We start from the raw sequence: 19,277 nt of genomic DNA, 5'->3' as shown, positions 1-19,277 counted from the left end.
TGGTTGTTTTTAAGTAAATAAAGTTATTTTATTATGTTTTAGCAAACTACACAAGAATACAAACGTTAGACAAATGTCCAAGCGATCAATGTGACGTACAGTAACCACGCCCCCAACACGACGTCATGCGTACGTGCTTCTCAGGGCGTGTGCGTGAGGTGCAACTAGAGGACGACCAACTACATCGGCTCCACTGTTGATCATTCAGCTCCTACATCTGGCAGGAAGTTCGGGAGCAACAAGATCCAACCCGTCCTACTAAACATTTCCATTTTTATTCGACGTTTTAGTAACACTGAAACATCGACTATGAAGTTACTGTGGGCTGTCAGTGCCCTGCTGTTGAGCTGTTGGCGAGCTAACGCGTCCACAGGTAAGAAATTTGTGTCAGCCATGTTGGTTGAAGATGTAGACTTTGCCCTGACTGCGAACATTAAAATTGTTCATTTCGCGGCCTGTTTTGGTAACGTGAGGACATATGTGAGTTTTGATGTCGAATGCCTTTCTTTACAGCTACCGTGAACACAAAATGCGTCAAGTGTTACACGAAACGTTTACACATAGCAAAGCTAGGCGGAGTGTTGTTGCTAACGACACATTTTTGCTAATTTTCACTCGCTAAAATTAAGCTAACCGGCCGCTTCGTGACTGCAGTTAAACACCGTGAACACAACGTTGAATGTATTGTTTTTTCGTCTGTGCCAGCTGAACACAAAGGGATTTAGATAACTGCCAAGCTGATGTAATCGGTCACATGAGCATTAATGTTAATTTAAAATGTATGGTGGCTCAGTAACGTTTGCTGTTGTGGTGTCCACTGAACTCGGGGGTTATGTAACGCTAGAAAAGGCTTATATTCATTAGTAATAAAGATTAACTGGTTTTCACTCTCACCCCAGGGGGTTAAATAATCTTATTCCCTTGGTAAGTCTTTCCTCACAGCCTTTTAGGAACCGGAGGCCCTGGCTTGTAACCTAAGAATTGACAGCTTCACCCACTTTAGTTGGTGGGTTGTCCTGATTAGACGGTCATCATTTGGTGTTTGGTTCAGTGAGCCGGTAGGCCAAATCCACGTGATGCCTATCAGCTGTTAAAATGTAGTATTTTTAACCCTCTGTCATTTTCTGTTGAAGCATTTTACTACGAAAAGTTTGACATTCTAGTCATATTAATGGCCATTAAATGACCTGCCACTAACTCTTCTGTCTTCTGTTTGCCGACTTGTGTCACCGTTGATGAACTACTCAATTAAAAAGCTATATTATCTTCATACAGGGTACAGCAGTACACCAGTTTCAAGATATACCGTGGTATAAAAATCAACAGTTATCATACATCATACAATGAAGTATTCATGGTATTGAGGAAAAAATGCAACTGCATTAGGGTTACAGCAATTTACTGCTTTTAAGGTATACCGTAATATGAAATTTGATGACTACCATACCTTGTGCATTTGCTTATTTACGCTATTGAAAAAAAAATGCAACTGGAAAGAAAATCTCACATTTATTTTAGTTATTTTCAAAAGGGTGACTTTTTGCATATATTTTCATTGGAAAACATGGTTTCAAATCTTAATTAGAGTGATAAAACATTTGTTCAGCCAAAACTAACTCTCCTTTTTAAATTCTGACTGATAATAATAATAATAATAATAATAATAATTTTGTAATACCTTGAGAATGTGATATTTTTCTGATTTTCTGAGATTGTTATTGTACCCTGAAAATTTCATATTGTTGCAATCCTAAACAGGATGGAAAATGCCACTTTTACCTCTATTAAAAAAGGTGGTTTTAAGTCTCATTATACTGATAAAACATTTGTTCAACTCAAACAAATCCTTCCGTTTACATTCCTTTAAGGGTCATCCTAACTGATAATAATCATTCTGTAATACCATGATGCTGCAATATTTTCTAAGATGTTATCATACCCTGAAAATCTAAAATCATTGCAACCCTAAACTAGATGTAGAATCTCCCCTTCTTGTTAGTTATTAAAAAAAACCCCCCAAAAAAACAAATTAATTAGAAAATTCTGTGAGTTTATAGAATAATGAAAATCTCATACTGTTGCAACCCTAATTCATACACAGATCTTTGCATGGCTACAGTCATCATAATCAATTTTCTGTTTTATGTGTCATGTGATAAGTGTGTGTCAGCATTGCGGTGACGGCTATCGTGGCGATTAACAGACACAAGGACAGACTTTTCTTTATTAAAAGATTATGTTAAAAAAAATGACATGCCCCTAGGAATAAGGTGGGAGCAATTAATTACAGGGGAACACCACCTAAATTAATAATACCAACATATTGTTTCATAACCTATAAAATATTTTCTTTTCAACCATACCCAAATGACCTTCATTGTGTTTTAATGTTCTCAATTCTCAAATGCAAAATGTACTCAGATATTTAGAACATTGGGTGCTTTCACTGTCATCTAGAACATCTTTCCAAATTCAGACTTTGTACCCCATGACATAACAAATTTATAGCCCTCTAGTTGTTGAATTTGGAAGAGAGAGACAGAGATTCAGAATTTTTATGCATTTTCATGACATTAATGCTTTTTTATTCAGGGGAAATGTCCCCCATAAAGCCAGTCAAATCTGCATGTAATAAATTCTGCCCCAATTTCAAATGAGAACATTTTTGTTCAAATTAAAGCCTAATCTCTCATTTTTACATTTCTAATGTTTTATTGTTACATTTGTAAATTATGTCAGAAGTTTGACATGGGTTTAATGGGTACCTAATGTACCCTATAAACCCATGGTTGTTTGAATTCAGCCTAATTAATGATTGTCAATAGATTAAAAAAATGTAAAAAATGTAGCAATACAAAGTGGTTTACTCCAAATCTGCAAACTCTTAGCTCTTGATAGCTTTTTTTCATTTCATCAACACTCTGTAAATGGAGTAATGTTGAAATGTGTGTGACTGTCTTTGCTTTGGAGTTTCAACACTCTAAGAGTTACTCACTTTCATTTAATCTCATTTCAAAATATCCAAACTGCGTCACTTTTCTCTCAGTGTTTCGTCATCCCAGAGGCAGTTAAGAGAAATGGGCAAGCACATGATGTGACATAATATGTTGTTGAACCATGGGCTATGAAAGTCAAGTGCACCCTTTATTTGCCATGGTTTACTAAAGCATGGGTGGCTAACTTTTATTTTGTAGAGAGTTGGTACCAGCAGCCGGACTGTTACTGTGTGCATGTGCGTCATACAAGGAGCCCTCATACCACTCGATGTTTCCTGCTTTAGTAGCGCCTGCTCTGGAGTAGATCAGGATTAAAATTAGATTTCCCTAGAGTTTCATCTTTTTCTCCAGTTTGACTTTGGTGTGAAATGTGGGTTATGAGGCAGGCAGGTAGGTGAGGCTGCTTTGTGAGGAAAAGCCAGTATTTTCACACATTTTAAGTACTAGATGTTTAGTCCCAGTAATTTGGTAAATGGTGGTGAATACAGACTCATTTTTGTTATTGGCCACCATTTCGAGATCCCGGCTGCTTAACCTGCTCTCACTTAAATTATCCTTTTATGATAAAAGCCCGCAGTTGAAGCAGTAGCACTGACAGTGACAGGTTGTTTTTTTTGGGTGTGGGTGTTGGCATTCTTCTTAGAGTAGTGACAAATCTGTGGTCCACTGCAGCTGAATGATTAGACTTAGCAGGCTATTTTCTTTGTGTACTCTGAATAGACGGACACCTGAAAAATCAGGTCACAGCAAATGGATTTCTGTGGACTGAAATTGACAGTTATTTTCTCCCTCTTCAGAGGTTGTTTATGTCCAGTGACCTTGACCAAATAAACCAAGGTCAAAAATGAAAGCTTGAAATGGCCTCTATAAACTGAGCGTCTATTTCCATTTGTTTCACTACTTTTTTGTTAGAGCCTCTGGCATTCATCTTCTATTGAAAAGGATGTTACATTGTACTACCTCTTCCTGTCAGGGTGATAAAAATTCAATATACTTTGTTACTCAAGTGTTGAAAGTGGCCTGAGAATTGCATTTTTTAGGCTTTGTGTACACCCTTTTGTTTTTTCCACAGACTCCATAAATTCATACTTGAGTTGTTACATTTTAACCAGCAGGTTAAATGAAAAAAAGATAAAGCATGTATCCCCATAGTCTGGATTTATTTGCTCCTCTCTGCTTTTTGTACATCGTTCTGGCCCTGCAGTTTGGTGTTGACCATATGTAAATATCAACTATGGAATTTGAGTTCTGAAAGGGCTTAACACATGGAGCTGGTTCTCATATGAAAGAGCAGAGGGTGAAAGGCAGTAAATCACAGTGTTGAGATGCATGTGGTTTATATGTATCGGCAGCTTAAATAGGGCTTAGACTATATTTAATTTTGAACTTTCATTCAGCATATGCTATGAAGGTGACCTTTGGCAGCGTTGGCGGGAGCCCTTAAGCTAGAAAGGTCACGTGACATACATGTTGAGACTGAAGTTCTTGTTGACAGGTTCACAAGTTTGCCTATTTTGTTTTGTCTTTGATTAATACCTGCTGATAGTTTTGATTAGAAGTGTTTTTGAAAATTTTTAGCTCTCAAACACAACATGAAAATCCGGGTAAAGAATGAATTTCTATGTGTTCTTAGTTTGTCACATCACAGAAAAATTTAACCACGCAGCCAAATTTGAATGATTAAAATAATGCAAAGTAATAAAATTAAAGACCGAAAGGTACATAACCGCTATTTTGTTTGTGTTTATGGAATCACCAGAGGCCCAACAATACACTAACATCATGATAAGTAAGTCAGACTAAAACAGTGTTGCAATTTTAAAGGTGTTGCGATATGCAGAGTATTGACATAAAATATGTTGCAATATATTGCCTTTTTTCAATTGACAAGTATGTCCCAAGAGAAAAACATCATCATCTGACTTATCTAAAAGTTTTCCGGCTGTTTATCTCACTTCAGTCATTTTTATTGCAGCAAATTCTATCTAGTGGGCTGAAAAAATAGTGTTTTTTTAATCTAATAGGCTATCCAAAGTTTAATTTGTATTTGTAATATGAATAATTTATATAATAAAAAATCTATACTGGGTGTAACAATAAAATATTGCCCACAAAAAATTGCGATACTATGCTGTGTCAATATCTTTATCAACGGATTGTTAAAAAAGGGCCGTACTTGTAGAGTAACTTTACAGTTAGATCTTTAGTATGAACTTGATTTTCATTTGTGCTTTTTTTTCTTATTTGTGTTGGGTGTCCTCCCTGTGCCCAGCCTTGGTTTTGTTCTGGGTTTTGTTAGTTTAGTATGTTTTCTGAGAGAAAGGAAAAAGCTGGCTGTGTTTTGGCCTGTAGCGTGAGAATATTATTCTTCACTGGACCCACCTAAGTGTATAACCTCGCTGACCACCACTGAGTGGCCAAACAAGTCCAACCTGCCCGCTATGAATATGGGGAACCGTGATACTGGGAAGCAGACAAATATCTAAAGAAGTAAATGTATCAGAAAGGAATGTTGCTTGACATGACATAACCAACTTATTTGTGAGTGTTTTACATGTAGTCATAAGAAGTTAAGAAAAAAATTAGACACTTTCAAGCAGGATTTGACAGCCTAATCAAATTGAAAAGTACATTTTATTCAAACAGTGCATGCATTCCTTTCTAAATCTGTTCGTCAGTCAGTTGCACAACAGCTAAAAACATGTGTCTCTAATGTTCTTCCCGTGTGACTGCGTCAACGGCAAATGCTGAATGTTTTGCATTTGCCACTCAGTGGAGATTCACTGCATTGACTTCTGCATACATTGAGTGCACCTGCATGAAGCCAACAGCAGAATATAATGAAAAATAGTGTTAGCCTAGTTTAACATCCTAACCACTGTTGGGTGACACAAGTCACAGCAGAGAAAAGGCACCAGCCCAAAATGCCTGCATGTCCTCAGGCTTTCATGGATTTTTTAAGTTTAATTTTATCATGTGAAATGTTTTTCATTTCAGCCTCATCTGCTTTTCTCTTCATGTTCTGTTTCATTCATTTTTATTGATTTCATTGGAATGCTATTGAATGCTTTTAATGTTTTGTTCTTGTCTTTTTGTTTGTTTTTTCTTTCATGCTTAACTGCCTTTTTAGGGATGTCTTGACTGGGTTTTTTTCCCACACTCACAGCGTATATTATAGACTAATTGCAAATACAAAACCTTTATATAGAATAAACACCCTTTTAAAGGCACTTAATGTGGTGAATTAAACTGACATAAACCATCAACAACAGATTGAGTTTATCAGGGAGGAGATCATCCAAGCCTAATGGTAATATACTCTCATTGATGCAAATAAGCAAAATAAGTGCAATGCAATACAATATCCAACTCCAACATAAATTACATCCTCCAAAATTATTAAAACACTGACTGAACACCTATCTGAAACGGTATGATCAACAATTACACATTTTAGGCCTCATGATGCTTGATGTGCATAATCGGAAACTGAGTGTAGGCCTGTCATGGTAATTACATTATTGACTTATCATGTGATATATTAACATGACCTCAATCATTTTACTGACCTCGATATTAACCGTTTAGTTCACATGACTGTATGTATACATATGTCAGCAAATTTTAGCCCACGTGATGCCAAATGACACAACAGGGTTTTACTGACAATTATAAGACTACAATTCTCTTGTTTTATTTTTTTCCCCCACATGCTCGTGTCGGGCAAATTTTGTATGAAGCCTCAAATTGAGTAGTCTTGGACGACCCTTAGAATATTTTTACATATACTTTTTTGTATATATTAATACAGGGTCCCCACGGTCCTGAAAATGCTATTATATTTTCAATATATCAGTGGCATAAATTGATCTTAAAACGCCAATGTAGTTTTTTTTTTTGCAATTATCATTCAACAAATGGAGTTATTGTGTAATGTTATATACTGAGTGTATAGCTTGATGCTGTGCTTTCAGCTCAGCTCAGGTCATCCCTAATCGCCTTTTTATGTTGCATTTCTTAATTTTGAGTTGATGGGTCAGAGTACAAAGAATGATCAAAATGATTTAATGAATCTGCTGCTCTGATCTATGCTTTTTCTATGTGCGTACTTTCATATTTTCATTTCATTTGCGTTTTATTAACTTTATTTCTTTTTTCTTTCTTTTTTCCTATTTGCTTGTCTTTCTTCCATCTCTGCCTTTTATCACCAATCCATGAAATCACCTGGCTTGCTTTAAACCCACCACATTCAAAAATTCACTGTTTGCTGGGCTGACTGTAAATCCTGCTCAGCGGGCTTTATTAAGTCCCCCCTGTCTCGGATGAAGCTGATCGGTGACAGCGCAGAGCTGCATTGTGAGGTGATAGGGAACCCCATTCCTGAGGTGCAGTGGTGGTTTGTAGAGGGTGAAGAGCCCAACGAGACCTTCACCCAGCTCTTTGACGGGGCACGGTATGACCGTGTGCAAGTAAATGCCACATATATAGCACATGCCACTAGCACCATTCACCTCACTAGCCTCAACCTCAACGACTCAGGCACGTACGAGTGCCGCGCTTCCAACGACCCTGACCGCAATGAACTGAGGAAGACGCCAAAAATCAAGTGGATCCGCTCGCAGGCAAACATTATTGTGATCGAAAGTGAGTGGCCGAGGAAGCATGAGGAGACTCCGGTCAAAGTAGCTTGGCTGTTATCTCCTCATTAGTGAAGTCCTGGACATTCAGCTCCTGTTACACTCAACTCCCATGCTTTCCAGTCCAATACCCTCTCCGTCCTGTCTCACCCAGTTTACACTCCCTCTCCTCTCCGTAAAAGGTTGTCCTGTAGTAGAGTCCAAACCCGGTCATGAAGCGTGGCTGGGCCGCTCCCTAATCCATTGTTACCTGACACAGAACGTGTCTTCAATCTGATGCCTTTTTTTCTCCCTGTTTCAAGGCTTAGATAGCTTCACGATGGGTTGCCCGTTCATATAATACTGGTCATAAGGTTGGAAATTTGCAAATGGCTCCTGCATGAAAATGATTGCTTATGAACAAAAGATTTAATTGTTTCAAGAAAAACAAAAAGGGGTGTCAGATTTCTCAATTAGTATAGCTTCCTGGTAGATTTTTATTTTGCTAGTATTTTCCTTAATTGATACTAACATTGGCAATGCCCCTTTTGTTTAATGCTTGTAGACCATTCCTGTGGCTTATAACCTACTGAACTGTAGGCACAGAAGATGGCAACTAATTATTAAAAATAGACTTTCAGCCATGGGGCATCTTTCTGCCTTGTGGTCCAGTATTATTATTTTAAAGAATTGGTCAGTTTCTTCACCCAGTTGAAGCAAAAATACTTAATTATTACATTTTATCATGTGATTGGCAGTGATACTGCTGAAACTTTTACATCACCCTCTTGTTGCTTCTTCTGCATGTATTTATATATCTTTTCCCCATGACCTTGTTGTAGACAACTTTTAGATTTCCAGTACAACTCCTGTTTTCCCTCCATTTTACCATCGGTGGGACAGATCTTCCCATTTTGGGGAGCTCTTTTCACCTTTATTGGAAAGTTCTGTGTATTTGCCCAGAACTTGGACTTGTGTCACACTGTTTTCTTGGTTTAATTTGTGAGAACGGATTTCTTTCTCAAGGCGGTAAGCTGAAGGATAATGCCAAGAACATTAATGATAATTCTTTGATTTCAGCTTGACACCCAACAGTTGTCATCTCAACAAAATCCCAATCTGCATTACCAATCTGGCGAGAGTAAAAAGAATAACTGATAAACAAGAAAGTGCTTGAATCTCAGATTAGACCTCTTCCACCCTGCCTATGAGTGTGAGCACTGGGCTGCCACATGGCTTACATGGTATGCTCTATGACATTGCTTTTACAAAAATGAATGGTTTGATGGAACAACTGTTGAGTGTTGAGCAAAAATGTAAAATGAACACATCTTGAAAAGTATGACACTCAGTGATCATAATGAATTTCAAGGCAATACCTTCAGGTCAGTAATAAAATATACAGGTATTAGAACCTACAAAGGCAAAGTGCAGGTCAGTTTTGTAGTTACTGCACATATAAAAAGATGCTTTCATTGAAATGACACATTTTTAGGACATATTTTTATATAGTAAAATCAGATACAGGTTAAAACTAAATATGGACCAAATATGCGGTTACTGGGTTTTGCCTTTGTAGGGCAGCATTGATGTCTAAACCTGCAAAAAAATATGTAATTCAAATAAGCAAAAAATTCACATTTTAGAAAAGGATGATAATATTTGTTTTCTCCTCTCTGTTCATCTAAAGCCCCAAACATTATCAGCGAGCCTGCAGAGGTCAGCAACCAGACCTCCGCAGTCCTTACCTGCAACCTGACAGAGACCAGCCTTCCCAGCAAGGGCTCCTTCTGGACCCACAATGGCAAACTTCTGGAAGATTCCAAGTCTGACGCCCATTCATACACAGTCCTCCGGTAAGTAGCTACATCCACCAAAGTGTGCTATATGGGCAGATCTGCTGTGTAGTTACTGTGGCACGAGAAATGCACTCATCCATGACAGCAATATTAATAAAAATTATACTTAAATATGGTTGTGTTTATATGCTTTTTCCCCATTTGCTTGTAAAACAGAAGAATTATTTTCTTCCCCGAGAGTCCTGTTTATGTTGTGGACAACTGTGCAATTCACTAATTAGTGTTAAGTGAATAACACACGTCTTAGATTTCTAACTTTACATACTAGTATTACACTGGGTATTATAGCATAAGTCATATAGTTTCATATTTTTACATTCTACAATTTACACACTGTATTATGCATGTTTATAATTTATAATAATAATAATAATTTATAACTTTTCACATTTAGTGCTACTTTTTTCTTACTATTACAACCCTATTTCTGCTTTATATTTCTACACACTTTTCACAGTCAGCACTTTTTTATACATATTTATCATTTTAAAATATTCACATACTAGTGCTAACTGATTTTAGTATTTCTGTATTTCTATTTTATATTTCTACATACTTTGTTCTGGTACTTATGTCCTTTCTAAATTTCTCTATGCTTGGCATCAGAGTGACTATAACAAGCCACAATTTCCTCCCCGGGTTCAGTAAAGTATTTCTAGTTCTGATAAACCATACAAAAAAATGCCAAGCCCATCTGGTTTTAATACTTTTAGATTTCCCATGGACTGAGCGTTGTTGATTTAGAATACATTTTTCAGCCTAAAAGTGAGCTATGTTGGCCTTCTGTGTCTTCCTCCAGTCCTTTACTTTCATTCATATGCTGTTCCTTTCTGGCTTTGTTACCACACTCAATATCCATCTTTCCTCTAATGTTCTCTCCCTCCCACTTTGCCTTTTGCTTGCCTGTCGTGACGTTCCTCCCCCTCTCACGATTCTCCCTTCCTCCCTGGCTGCCTCCATTAGCAGCAAAGCTAGGGGCGCCATTCAGGCATTCACTGCTACTGATTAGCAGAGAGATGGGCCGTGCAGTCGTGCAGCTTTGCCGGTAGTCTTGGCAGCAGGGATAAGCGCCCCTAGCAGTGTGCTCACTTGCCCTGACCTTAATTCCCCATTAGAGAGAGAGGGCAGAACTGTACGGGACAGCAGCAGCAAACAAAAGTGGGATTGTGATTACCAGGGGAAATTTGAAATATTTGTTGCATGGGCAAGCAGCTTTATTTTTTTTACCCCCGGTTCTTGAGCATAAACAGGGTTCTATTGTGAATTTTCTACTTAGCTAAGTGGAAAACTAATCAGCAGCATTCAGCAGCTATGGTGAGAAGTCTCCACCTGCTGTATGATAGGTCTGTAGAGAAAAATTCACCTGTGATCTATTGAGGAGTGATACAACAAGTGCCTAAATACCTCATTTGTTTTCCTCCCACAGTTTGGACAAGATCACCCACAGTTCTGGTGGAAAGTATGAGTGTGTGTTTATGACTGATCCAGAGGCGAAGCAGACAATTGAAGTCAAAAGTAAGTTATTTATAAATATCATTAGATGAAAGTTGCATTTATTGCTCATTTTATGTCAACTTTATGTCTGTTAACACTGGGGTTTTAATATGGTTCCAAATGTAATTTTTTATAGTAACAGATCAGGTAGCCTTTACATACAATTCTTACGTGGAGGTGCCTCTTTCTCATGGATAAATGATGAAGGTTATTTTATATATTTAATACTCAAACCTTCTTATTCTAATTTGGACATGTTTTTCTCTTGCTGTAGCACTTCCCCATGTTGCAGCCTACAAGCACTCTGAGCACGGAAATGAGCAGGACAAAGGTGTGATGGTCTGCGTGAGCCATGGCTATCCACTGCCCACTGACTGGAACTGGTACAAAGAGGAAGATGGTGGCCTAAAGGTGTGTGTTAAAATTATTCATGATGGTTTTGATCTACAGTTTTAAGCCAGAGAACATGGCACTAAACATTTCAGTCAACTTAGTTACTGTGATGGTTCATAATTTGCAAATTATGTATGTGCAGTGCTTCAATTCTAAATAAAGTAAATAATACAGAATGGTCACACCTGTCTTGCTTGCATTACTAACTTGTTACTTTAACATAACTCTCAGGCCCTCACCAACGGTACTCTCAAGTATGAGATCAAGAGCACTCCCAACAAGACCACTCTGACCATTCATGAGCTGAGCATCGAAAATGACATAGGAGACTACATCTGCTCTGGAACCAATGAGCTTGGCACAACCACTGATCAGATCCACCTTCGTGTCCGCAGTCGCTTGGCTGCTCTCTGGCCCTTCCTTGGCATCGTGGCCGAGGTCATCATCCTGGTGACCATCATCTTCATCTACGAGAAGAGGAGAAAGCCTGATGAGATCAATGATGGTATGTACGCCATTCTGTCTCCATTGCTACATATTTCCCGTTACACCTACTCTTATGTTCAGACCAACATTAGTACTGTGTGATAAAACTTCTTATTTATTTCAGTGTGACCACTGTGTTGGTCAAAATGAAGTTCAAAAACAAAAAAAGGCAAGTTATTGGCAAATAAGTTTAACCCCTTAACTCCTGACCAAATTGGCCTGCTTTTTTTCTAAAACATGGGCAGAAGGCAATGAGCAACTTAACAAGAAATGCCCCAAAAAACTGCTAAGAAATTATGTAAAGTTGCAAGAAAATTACATGGAAATAAAGCAACCAAAAAAGAAAAGTAAAATACAAAACACACAAGAATGTTTTTTAACATTATCTAATTATTTCCCTCAGCTATTTTTTTCCAAGTTGCTCATTAAGTTTTTAAGAGAAATCAAAACAATTTTCTTAGGTTTTAGAGGTTTAAATGCTTGCGATAGGTGTCTGAATGCAGCACAAGAAAACTGATGGTGATCGAGGTGTTAAAGGGTTAACATTATTTGGCATTGCACTGCTATTTCCAGTCAAATACATATAAGGTCACATTAGTCACGTATATAGGTTCATTACTCTCGTGGATAGGTTCATTCTACTGTTTTACCTTGCAAACAATAAAACATGATGAAGTGCTTCCAGCTGTGATAACTTATAACATCAATCTCATAGTATTTAAAGTGCTATTGATCAGCCCCTCCGGGATGTCGCAATTTTGCAATAATTAATGCAAAATTAGCCAGTCCATGTGAATTCTGTGCAACCTTGCAATTTTGTCCAAGCATTGCATCTTTACCACAAATTTGACTATTTAAATGTCATTTTATTTTAGAGCTGCATGCAGCGTATTGATTTGCTCAGCCCCTCCTTGCCCTGCTGTCTCTCTGTTTATCATGAGACTGCTGCTGCAGGGAGGACAGTCTCACCCACAAACACACAGTGACAGTGCTAACTGTTCGCATCACACAGCTAATGTTACCCAATGGTTATTAATGGGTTTATGGGCTCAGTGTCAGATGTTAACTCTTGCTGTGGAGCTTCTGCCCAAGTGGCAACATATGACGAGTAGGGATGGGATCACTTTGTGCTGTATTAGCTTGTGCTATGCGGGTATGGAAAGCTGGAGGTGAGCAGCTCAAGGAGACAGTCCTTCAGTGTTGCATCAAACGGTATCAACGGCTGACCGCCCCACAACCAGCACCAATAAACTTTACTTTTATGGGAATCGCACATTTCTTATAATAATCGGCTCAGAATCTGACACACTATAGCAACTACTTTTTTTTCCTATTGTGTTTAACCTTCTCATCAATACCTGAAGCAACACACTGCCATCAGTGCTGTACAGTTTTGTTTTTTACATAGTGCTGTTTTTGGTTTGAACAGTCACTCTGCAGGGATTTTTTTTTAAATGGCAGAAATCAGTTGGTCATGCCAAAACTTAATGGCCATTTTCCTATCTTACCAATTACAGGGCTTTTGGTAGGACAAAAATACTTAACTATCATAAACAGATAGCTGCCAAAGTGGCTGTAAAAATATCCACCAGGAAGGAGTGTACATTTTGTGGGCAGATATGGCCGTTTTCCAGCCCACACTCTCTGTCCTCTGCTGTAATGTGTCACTAAAAGAACATAAAGAAGCTTCTTTGAAGTCATTCAACCTCCATTAGGACAAGAAAGACTCAAACTGTAGACCTGTGTACTGAACTTAGTTCAGATTTATGCCCCCTAGTGGCAAGTTAAAGGCTATTAACACAAAGCATTGCTTTGAAGATGGGGATGTGTAGACTGTAATTGCATGCATTCAGTATGAATCCTTATTGTTTTGTTATAATTTACATTTTTAAACTAAAGATCAGGAGTTAGCTTTCACCTTTTGTATAATCTGTGATAGAAACTATTATTTTTATTATTTACATTTTTACTTCTCTGTTCGCTGCTGATTTTGCATTTTGGTAAGTGGACAAAAACTGCATGTCAGACTGAAGTGGTTGAGCTGAGATGACCGCGTGGAAAAAGCTATGGGAGTCTGAATGAACTGCTTTCATAGTCACCACTTCTAAGAGGAATGCGCTCAAAGATTTGGTCACTCTTTCACTGGCCCTGCAATCAGAGCAAGCTTAAACATTCCACTTTCTATTGGTCCCTTTTTAAAAAATCATGTGTTTGAGCCAATGAAAGAGTCAAAATGAGACACGTAAGCCAGTGTAATGGTTTGACATGAACTTGAACAGGTTGAAAAGTGAGAGGTTTCAGCATTCTGTCTGCATGTGTCCTGCATCTTGTACTTTATGCATGATAAATGATAGGCAACCCTCTTCTCCAGGTCAGTACATCAATTACATTTTCTCATTCACCATTTGGCCACAGAGATAGCGTTACTTTGTGACTACGTGCTCTTGCTCTGGTGTGAATACTGCCACTGTACATGCCAGGTTGTGTGTTATCTCTGTCAGTTTAAAGATGTTTACTGTTTCTTTATCTTAGAGGGATAGTTCAGATTTTTTTAAATGGAGTTGTATGGGGTACTTACCCATAAACAGCGTATTACATACAGTAGATGTCAGTTGTCACGCCACCAGTTTGGCACGCTGGAGTTAAACGTAGACGTAAAGCAATCTATCGCTGTGGATACGTCAGCGACAAAATGTTTTTTTGCTACCTAAAGTTTTTTCATCAGTTTAAGTAAATGCTAAAGAGACAGAGCACAATGTGGAATACTTTGAAAACCATGCCCACCAAGAGGGGAGATGTTGGAAGTTTCAGGTTTGCTAAAGGCATTTCAACAAAGTTGGAGTTTGTTATATTTCAAATTCTAAATTATGATAGAAAGATTATCATTTTTATTGTAAATTGGGCAAACTTTGGTTTATTGGTCTCATTGACTACTAATAATCGGTATCAGTATCTCCCCTGAAAAAAACAAATCGGTGAAAAGCTCAGTTTTTTTTCATTTGGAAGCTTATAAAAAAATTGTTCTGGGTGCTTTACACTGTTAATGGTGCGTCCCATCACACAGCAGCTCTTTTTTACATTTTTATGTTTGCTTGCTGACGTAAATGTCAAGGAGGCACCTTCACGCAATACAAAATCAATCAAGAGCGATAGATTGTTGAATTTAAGACCTAAATGTGCTATGTCTCTAAATTAAGAGTTATTTTTTACTGCCTTACGTCAATATCAGACAGTGATTTCCAACAGGAAAATGACGCCGTTAAATCGCTCTCAGACTCCACTGAAAAAAACAGTGATTCAGCATCGTTAAACACAGGAACTGCTGGTTTACTTCTGCCTTTAACTGTTTTTTTGGTGTTTTTGTGTGTGAAAAAGGGTTAGTTTAGATTCACCAAAGTCACACAAACGAATAACTGATCAAGGCAGTGGTAGACCAGCAACTCCTGCCTATAGCATGCTAAAATATGTTTTTTTTTTTCAATGGAGTTTGGTGGTTTTGATCTTTTTTAGGGTGCTAAAATACATTTTTTTGCTGACTGCCATCTAGAGCTCCACATTGCTTAGCTTTGGACCCCAGCCTGCTTCTCCAAACTCAGGGTGTGCCGACTGGCATCTACTGCATGTTAATACACTGACTATGGATAAGTTCCTCATACAACTCCATTTAAAAGAAATCCAAACTATCCCTTTGATGCAGCCTCTGCGGTGTTCCTTTGGTGTCCTTTGCTTGTATTGCATGAGCCTCTGTGATGCTACGGGATGACTTAGACAATGTACAAAAAAGTTCATGTAATGCAATGTTAAAATCTTACTACAGATTTACTAAAAAAGACATACAGCAGGCTGCTAAGTGACATTTTTCGTACAACACAATGATTGTGTGTTGAATTACTGCAGAAAATGATTTTCGAAGGATTTTGTTACATCATTCATTGTCAGAAATGCAACAGGTGGGCATGCTTCAGTTCATCTTTAGTTGGATAACCTCATTGAAATCATTTTGCAGAGATGCTCTAACATTTTGCTACCATCATCTGTGGGGGAGGGGTGGGGCGGTTGGCGGCATGTTTTGCTCTCACCAGTAACGGACATGTAACCTGCAATCAACTGACACGTTCTTTTGTTTGCCTTCCTTCATTCATTCACAGACGACGACTCAGGATCTGCTCCTCTGTAAGTACACTCAGCAGCTCAGTGTCTTTATTGTCACTAAAGGTTTTGCCTTTTTTTGACAGAACTCATGTTTGCTTCTTAACATGTTTTTCAGGAAGAGCAATTCTACTACAAACCACAAAGACAAGAATGTGAGGCAAAGGAATTCTAATTAGAAGCTGAACGAGGTGCGTGAAACTACAAAGATATCCTTGAAATTAAACTTACTATCAGCTACCTTTACTTAGAAATAGTATACAGTCGATAAACCAGTCTAACTTCCTTAATTCTGCAACTTTTTCTTCTATCCTAGCTGGACATCCAGATGGCAGTCCAGGATCCAGCTGTTGTGTGGCACATTATACTGTGCACCCTGCAATTTTCAGTACTTTCTTCGTGCTTGGGTGTTAATGTTTTAAGAAACTGACTGATTTCCTCTCGTTTTATTTTTCTTCTATATTCTTCTCCACATTGTGCAGCCACAGAACATAGTGTGAAGTAATTTCTGCTTGAGGCCGCGGGGCAAATATTGCATGAGTTTAAATGCCGTTTTAGCAAAGTGTGTGTTCGTTGTAAAATCATTAGACTGTTCACGTGAGGAATGCCTCGTTTGTGCTTTATTTTCTGTCGATGCTGATTCTGCACTGACCTCACAGCTGTCGGTTTTTGCTTTTATACAGGGTTCCCACGGTCCGGAAATTCCTGGAGAAGTTAGGAAATTTTTTTAAAAAAGTGTTTTGCCGGCCTGGAAATTGTTTGGAATTAACAAAAAGTTTTGAATATATATTGTTTGGCTATAGTTTAAAAAAGTTCCCAAAAATCCCCAAACATGTTACTAATTTAACATCTTTTGCTGCACTAAGTTACCATCAAAATGTCCCCAGTATCACATGATACACATAGACCAGACCAGCTTCAGGTCCTGGCGCAGACCGTCCCCCCTTTTGGGTGAAAGAAATGTGGCGTCAAGTCAGGAAAGAAACTGAAAAATGCTAAAGGGTTATATATTAAGGTAACAAAGGCTTTGGGAAATACCCGTATGTGTCTGTCTGGTCTATGCAAAAATTTAGCGTCGAAAGTCTCATGAGCGAATAGATCTTGCCTGGGAAGTGCGTGTTTGATAATGTATGGCTGTATAGGCCTACCTATATAAGCTACTTAAAGTCATGGGAATGGGGTCAAATATGATGGAAATGTTTTGAAATTCACTGTCAGAAATGTGTGGGAACCCTGTTTTTTATTCTCCTCATCTGGAATGGTTCCTTGTTAAAAAAAAAAAAAAAAACAGCTGTTGAGAGGATCTTAAACATGTATGATCCTGATCGATCACTGCCATCCTTACAGCAACCACTGGAGTGCATTTGAATTCGTGTTTGATCTGTCCCCACACCGCCGCAAACCTCCCTTAGCAGAGTTTTATACTTTGCCTTAACAAGCACCATTTCTCTTTTTTTTTGTGTGTATATGTTAAATTAAATGCAGAAATTATGAAGGATTGGTTGCCGTAAGAAATTACAGTTCTTTAGTAGAAAAGCATTTGTCCTTTAAATCATCCTTTTATTTCCTTTTCCTCTTCACATATTTTAAATCAAAATTTTAGTCACAAATGTTTTTGTTGCCAATGTCACATCCAGAGTGAAAATATATTAAGGACCAAGTGCAAGTAACATCTGTTGCTTCTGTCGAACGCAACTCGAATACCACACATTAATGTTTCAGTTTAGTTCAGGAGAGAATCGTTTGAGATGTTTTTTTTTGTTTTTTTTCTTTCTCGCTCAACATGATCTGAGATAAAAAAAAAACATTTGTGTGCGATTGTCGGGCCGTCGTCTCTGTCCCCTCCACTGTGTAGATGATTGAGAAGCCATATGTTCCATTTAACCTGAGTAGTGTTGTAATTGGATGTTACCATTTCAGAGTTAAACAAAAAGACCTAGCCAGGATTGTGTCAATCGTTGTACCAGCCGAATACATGGAACACCATCTGTTGAACAACTTGCACAAACTGAATAAAGGTATTCGATTTTACATGTTTGTGTTTACTCAACTTTTCCTCATATTAAAGGGGGACCTTGATGTGCTTGACCCACTTTGGTCAAATCGCTTGTGTTCAAGGCTGCATGGAAGATCATTATCACTATTTGTTTGTAGGATTTACTGTCCTGCAAACAAATGCTGTCAGTGTATCTATTACAGAAACATAGTTACTGCCATGGTGACCCTGACAGGAGTTATAAACAATGTCAGTGTTTTCCGTGGCTGTATTTTTCCACCATCGTTACTGCAAGTAAAACCTGTTTTTGAGATGAACCAAAGCATGTCCTCAAGCTTGACATCCGGTGTCTCTTATTTTTAGTCTGTAGCTGACAATGACCTGGACAGCTCTGTTTCTGATGACTGTTGCATGCCTAAACAAATGTGCAAAGTGATTACAAGAAAAAAGTAAGAATTAAAAAAAAATTGTTTAGTCTTCAACCCATGCCTTATTGAAATGTTCTTTACTGTATAAAAACATGCAGCGCCAACCTTACTGAAAGCTTTATTTTTTAGATCTAACTGCAGCTTTACACAACAGTGCATTTGTAGGCAAGAACATGCTCCCTCTATTTTTTCAAAGTAGAAACTCAGTAAAGTACAAATGTTTTGTACATTTCATTAGTCTTTATTTTTATTTCATATTTCTTTTTTGTTTTGAATTCAGTTTAGTTTCGGTTAGTTTCCAGAGTGGGTTTGGACATTTTCATTGATTGCTGTTCTTTAAAAATGTCAAATTTTAATACAGTTTTTATTAGTATCAGTATGTAGTTGTTTTATTTTTTTAATAACGTGCAGAACAGGTATTACAGTATTACAACAACATGCTGTGAAGGCCAGTCAGTAACAGTCAGATGGTCATCCCGTTCTTTACAAACATGCAAAAATGCCTTACGCTTGTGCAGACAAATTTGACCAAACTGACAAAGACTAAAACTAAAGACAGTTCCTGTATATGTGTGTGTTTGTGTGTGTATGTGTTTGTGTGTGTGTATGTTTGAAAAGATGATCCCTGAGTACTTCTCTTCCTCAGAATCACAATTTATTAGTTATACTACCGTTTCGGTTCCTCTGGACCTTCAAGAGAATTGCACATAGTTGGCAAGTACACAGTTCTTTCTTCAAAAGTCTATTAAATATCTCGTTTTTCCCCATACCCTTTTAGTTATTAGTTTAGGTTTTATTTTGCTAATTCTATCCATGCTTTCTTATCATCTTTTCCCTGCACAAAGTCCTGTTTCAGACCA

General features: G+C 37.9%; 1 protein-coding gene across 2 annotated transcripts; it reads left to right on the top strand.

Moving 5' to 3' along the window:
- Positions 1-149: 149 nt before the first annotated feature.
- Positions 150-18,024, top strand: bsg (basigin). 2 transcript variants are annotated; one of them, XM_088077884.1, is made up of 9 exons: positions 150-373; positions 7,290-7,640; positions 9,303-9,468; positions 10,898-10,986; positions 11,240-11,376; positions 11,590-11,863; positions 15,993-16,017; positions 16,112-16,184; positions 16,310-18,024. In XM_088077884.1, the coding sequence occupies exons 1-8, from the start codon at positions 310-312 to the stop codon at positions 16,170-16,172; spliced, it is 1,167 nt and encodes a 388-aa protein (XP_087934010.1). In that variant the 5' UTR covers positions 150-309; the 3' UTR covers positions 16,173-16,184; positions 16,310-18,024. The 2 variants fall into 2 exon arrangements, with proteins under 2 accessions (XP_087934010.1, XP_042338213.2); XM_042482279.2 differs by lacking the exon at positions 7,290-7,640 and having other exon boundaries at positions 154-373.
- Positions 18,025-19,277: the final 1,253 nt, after the last annotated feature.

Source organism: Plectropomus leopardus, chromosome 5 (genome assembly GCF_026936395.1).
Source record: "Plectropomus leopardus strain MGB_pleo_1.0 chromosome 5, ASM2693639v1, whole genome shotgun sequence".
In the NCBI taxonomy this organism is placed as follows: Eukaryota; Metazoa; Chordata; class Actinopteri; order Perciformes; family Serranidae; genus Plectropomus; species Plectropomus leopardus.
This window is presented reverse-complemented; position numbering and strand designations above follow the sequence as displayed.

Excerpts from the sequence above, each read along its gene's own strand:
- bsg (XM_088077884.1), top strand. The coding sequence starts at position 310 with ATGAAGTTACTGTGGGCTGTCAGTGCCCTGCTGTTGAGCTGTTGGCGA. Across the intron at positions 7,641-9,302 it reads AAACATTATTGTGATCGAAA|CCCCAAACATTATCAGCGAG; the intron begins GTGAGTGGCCGA and ends GTTCATCTAAAG. Across the intron at positions 16,018-16,111 it reads GACTCAGGATCTGCTCCTCT|GAAGAGCAATTCTACTACAA; the intron begins GTAAGTACACTC and ends CATGTTTTTCAG.